Raw genomic sequence first — 5,600 nt, 5'->3', positions numbered from 1 at the left:
GGGGGGGGGGAGACTCATTGACCCTAACAAAGGGGGGACGTGGGTCAAAATTTTAGAAAAAAAACTTTACTCAACATATCACTAACTTGAGAATTAAATTTAAATTTCTTGATTCACATTGACAGAGAAAAGACTTCAGCTATTTTTTCTATTAATAATGTTTGATCTTTTCTAATTAATTTAGAGCATTATGTATGTTTATAAAAAATCTGCTCACAGAGGATTAGCATAAGTAAGTAATAAAAAACCCGTCCAAAATTTTATTATGTTGCAGAAATTTAGCAATCGGAATTGGAATACAAAATTTTCCAGAAGGATTAGCGGTGTCCTTGCCCCTACAAGCCTCTGGATTTAGTACTTTAAAAAGCTTTTGGTACGGACAATTGTCGGGAATGGTGGAACCCATCGCTGGAATCCTGGGGGCTGCTGGAGTCTCTCTCGCTGCTCCTATGCTACCTTATGCTCTTTCATTTGCCGCAGGTGCTATGATTTATGTCGTTGTCGATGACATCATTCCGGAAGCACAACAGAGGTTGGTAAATAACTTGGCTACTTGTATAAATTGTTCGCACAAACAAGAAAAGATTAAATATCAGGTTTCTTTAAAAGTTTCCCTTTTGTAATTAAGATAAGACGGAGTATGATTCAATCGAGTGGCTAATTACTCCTCAAAGTCAGGTGTACACTCTGGAATCTTATGCAATCTGGTGCAATCCCTTACAATCTCCCCCTTTGAAAAAATATTGTAGGAAATTTAGTATAGGTCTGTCGTATATTATCAGGAAACTTATTAGGATTTTGGCTAAAAACCTATAGGGAATTAGCTAAACGCAGGAGTTTAGGATAATATACTATTCCGGCATAATCTTTTCTTTAAATTCCTCAATTCTTTTAGATACACTCGGACTTCAATTGATGTACGATTATATTGCGCTTTATCGCTATGCTACTGTATTTTCATGCATGAGCGACTATGACAAATTCCCCCATAGCTCCTCTTATCTGGAACCAAGGCGCGGCGCATTTCTTAGAACACATAAATCGAATTTGCTAAAATTGAGGTCCGAGTGTGTTTAGAAAAATTTAGTTTGAAGCAGAGAATTATTCTTTAGTTTATTTTTTAATTCACTTAGAGCTTTAAACTAAATTACATGAAACTAGTATAGTTGAAAATATTTGTTACGAAGCGCCTTGCAATCGTTCGTAATAAATAAAATTAGTTGAAAAAACCATTTTTAATTCATATTTTAAAATACTTTTATATGCAACATTCTTCTTTTCTTTTCGTCTTTCATCTGCATGGTATATCTCTGGTAGATTATTATGACAAACTATTTTAGAAGGTTGTTAGAAGGCCGGAAAAAGGTGTATTTCATGCCTTTTTATGCAATTAACAGAAAGTACAAGTTCAATAAAAAACTGTAAAATTTGTATTTAAAAGTAAATAAAAACTTTTAGTTAGAAACATAAATTAATTCCTTTTTAAATTAATAAAATTTCAAGCGTTTTTTAGCGATTCCAAAGATTTCAAAGAGTTTTAAGTTATGTTAAGGAATTTCGCAAGATTTAAAGAATTTTATTGAACCTGCAAAGATTTCAAAGTACAGTGAAACTCTTCTATAGCGCCGATTTTATGGCTGGCGGTGGGTGGCAACTAACTCATTATAGCCCGCTCCGCTCTTGTTTTTTCACGCCAGAGTGCTCACCTAAGTGACTACCGCAGATTTCGCGCACCCCGCGCAGCTCCTGTTACACCTACCTGTGGCGTGGCGTCAATTTTCGGAAGGTCTATAGAAGGGAGGGCTATTGAAGGGATTCACCGTATTTCAAAGATTTTTAGGGATTTGACTGCTTCGTTTTTATTCCAAAGATCTCAAGTAATTCGAAGGTAAATTCAAGGAATTTCAGAACATCTGAAGAATTTGATTAAATCTCCAAGGATTTTAAGGTATTTCATAGATTTCGAGGGATTTTGGCGTTTGATTTTTAGAGAAGTTTAACGAACACGATTAATTTCATTTAAATTTCAGGAATTTCAAATTAGTTCTACTTATTTTTATAAATTCTTACTATTTCTAGAAAACTTTAGGGAGTAAGATTAATTTTATTTCAAGGGGTATGAAGGAATTACAAAAATTTCGAAGGATTTGAAAGATTTTCATTTTTTTTTAAGTATACAAAAAATTTCAAGAGATTAAACATTTTCAAGGGATATGCAAGAATTTTGAATAATTTTCAAAAATTTAAAAGAATGTCACCATATTTAAGAAGTTTTATAAGAGTACTAATTGTTTCGAAAACTTGTTTTACTTATTTTAAGAGATTTTCAATCATTTGTAAACATTTCTAAATATTTAAAATCTATGAAAATTTAATTAACATCTATAAAATCTAAGCTAATATAATATAATTACCAATCGCTTGTAACATTTTTCAGTCACACATATGCAATCTTTTGCAATCTCATCCAATCTTGCAATCTCATCCAATCTTGCAATTCAGTGCACACCAAAAATCCTACACTGAGAGACCTTTCGTTAGAATTAATGAAATAAATGAATTAGACTTTAGTATAATATCGTTCCAAAATAGGGAAAACCGAGGTTTTATTGTATTTATTCGTAATTCAGTACCGAAGTATAAAATTATCATACGAGTATTTAAAACACGAAGACGACAAAGTAGTATTCTAAATACGAAATATTATGAATCTCCATTTCAAGATTTAACACTATCAAAAAATGATAATCTTTTTAATGAGTTTTCGAAAAATAATTTGAATAAAAATTGTGAATATCATAATGTCGAAAAAAGAATTTTAAAAATTGATATTGTCAATATGAAGTTGACCGAAATCTGAGACGCATAGCAAACTATGAAATCATTATTCTTAATTTTTCATATGGTTTCGTTTGAGAACGCTCCTCGATTATTACCGCCACTTTCCGATCGAGCCAAAAGGTTACGATTCACAATATTTAAAATAAAAGTTAACTGTTTCTATTTTAAATTCATTTATTTAATATTATATTTAAAACATTTGGCATTCTTTATCGCGAAATTTATACACTAAGGTAATAAGAATTAATTCAATGAGTACAATTTATAAAATATTACATCTAAATACACTCAACTTTTTTATACTGAGTTACTGAGATATCAAATTAGAGAATGTTATTCATACAAGAATATTATCAGTTCCGTTAAAAGATGTATTTCATAAAAAGTCAATTTAATCATTGAAAATCATAATACCCTGAGTTTTCAAGCGACGCCGCTAAGCCGAGATTTTTACCAAATATTCCATAATGTAAGTTAGCCATGGGGTTCAGTTGTTAGGGAATGCGTTAAAGCTTTAGGTAAATTAGGTTCAAATCTCGCCGCAGCCGTTCCGATTTTTCATAGCGATTATTCGTGCGATTAGGTATGTAGTGAATAAATTAAGAATATAAATAATAACAATAATAATTGTACGCGTCTTTATGTATTTAGTTGTATTTAATTTGTGTATTTAGTTACTCCTTCTGAAGGCTACATCTTTTTGGCGGAGTGAGTTATTTTTCATATAGTCGTTTGAGATTCTCATATGCTTTGTATGGCAACTTCAAACGATGTTTTCGCTCTTTCAAATAAATTTATGACTATCGTTTTAACTTCAATTGTTAACTTTGATATAGTGAATTTTAAATTCTTGCAAGTTATATAAGAGTTAATGCAACATCCATTCCATTTGTTCATACAAAAATATTAGTTTTGACGGCTGAAAACCGCTATATTAATTTTTGATACGCAAACCCTGTTTTCCTTGTTTTGAAACGATATTATATTAAATTATCATTCATTTTTATCAATTATTCTAACAAAAAGTCTCTCAGTGTATAAAAATATAACTTTCCAAATAGATATACTGAAAAACGAACGTGACAATTTTTTAAAAAATTGACCATGTTCAAATGGAAATTGTTACTATTTATTGCCTAACCGGGACATGGTGGGAAAACCGGGCCATAATTTCATATTTGATCATTTCAATTCTGTTTTTCTGAATTAAAATCCCAAAGAGTATTCAGTTTTTTCTGTTAAAAGAGTGTCAAATTTTCTTTTGGATGCTGCTTGGTTCAGCATTTTAAAGAAATTTTAATAAAAATAATATTTCTATAAGGCTGTCATTTTCTGTATTTTGGCTAAGCGGATTAAGAGACGCTTGCCAAACTTTACCTGGAATTCTTTTTTGATATTTATATCGCCTATCATAAATTATATCGTCTTTTAAAAATGATGTCAAATTTTAAATAAGAGAAGATGTTTGACTTCTGCTGTCGAAAGATTTTTGTTTTGTGTTCTTATCATACTTAAAATATTAGTTTAATTTACTTTAAAATAAGACCAGAAACCGATAATTTACGATATTTTGACATTTAGTATTATACTGAATAACGGTCCTATAAACATATGCGGAGAATAAAGACACTGTATTGTAATAACTAGTTACTTATAGTTAAATTGAATGTCTTAAGTTTGCGATATGCAGAAAAAGGGGTCATAATTTATATATTCAAGACATTAATATATAATTATAATTCCTTTATGTAATTAATTGGAACAAATCTAAAACTGTATTCCGCTTTAGCCCCGACTTACGGTTAATTAATATTTTTGTTTTTGTACTTACTTTGAAATAATGTTCTGAGACTGGCTCTTTTAGTTTTTCAAAAATGGAAAAATTATGTAATTTCTACAACGTTTATTAACAAAATATTTCGAAGTTTTTATATTAATGAGCAAGAGATTTTTAGAAACAAATTATAAAGTGTAGTTTCTACCACAAGAAATAAATCAAGTCTGGAGAAAGACAAGGTTGTTTTCTTCACTCCTAACTGGTTTCTAACCCCGTATTCTTTCTTCTCTTTCTCGGTATTTATCTGTCCTTCTCTTTTTCTGTTTTTATTCTCTTCATTTTCCTTCTTCGTTTACCTATCGTCTCCTTGCATATTGCACTTGCACCCGCTTCCGTCTCGAGTTTCCCCCTGGATTTAATAAAGAACGAATTAGAGTTCGTGTAAAGGTACGGTACGGAACCAGAAGGACGAAAGATGCTTAGCAGACAATGCCCCTTTATTTCGGAAATTTCACCCCTCTTTCTGCATGGTGACCGCGCGAATTCATCGCACTCCATGAATTTCTAACTCCACTAGAGCACTCGAACATAATTTCATTGTAAAGATGCAGTAAATGTCTCATGCTACCTATATTTATATAACGTAAAGCAGAATTTAAACAAAATTTCATTCAGCAATTTTTTAATGTTTCTAAATTTTAAATGAAGGCCCCATTGTCTAATTATTATTATTTGATAAACAAATAGTTCTTTTTTTTTCAACAGAAAATGTTATCAATTGCTCATTTCGGTGGTCAACATGACCTTCAACTATTTCGAAAGATTTTGAGTTATCTTAAAAGATTCCGAAGAATTTCAAGAGATTTCGAAAACTTTAAGAGATACGAGGGTAGTTCAATAAGTCCTTAGAATGACCAGCAGATGGCGCGCGAATCGCTCCAAATCATCTGTTTTCAGTCAGCACCACTCCCGACTAGATATA

General features: G+C 31.1%; 1 protein-coding gene across 2 annotated transcripts in view; it reads left to right on the top strand.

Annotated features, from left to right (window-relative positions):
- The window catches only part of LOC117168941 (zinc transporter ZIP11), a 152,810-nt gene that overhangs the window by 109,288 nt on the left and 37,922 nt on the right, over nucleotides 1–5,600 (top strand). For both annotated transcript variants that reach the window (XM_033354933.1, XM_033354932.1), the window contains one exon: nucleotides 275–532. In XM_033354933.1, the coding sequence (XP_033210824.1) occupies nucleotides 275–532 (258 nt within the window). The remainder of the gene's footprint in view (nucleotides 1–274; nucleotides 533–5,600) is intronic.

The sequence above is a fragment of the Belonocnema kinseyi genome, chromosome 3 (genome assembly GCF_010883055.1).
Source record: "Belonocnema kinseyi isolate 2016_QV_RU_SX_M_011 chromosome 3, B_treatae_v1, whole genome shotgun sequence".
In the NCBI taxonomy this organism is placed as follows: Eukaryota; Metazoa; Arthropoda; class Insecta; order Hymenoptera; family Cynipidae; genus Belonocnema; species Belonocnema kinseyi.
Note: the sequence above shows the minus strand (reverse complement) of the source record. Positions and strands in the feature narration are given on the sequence as shown.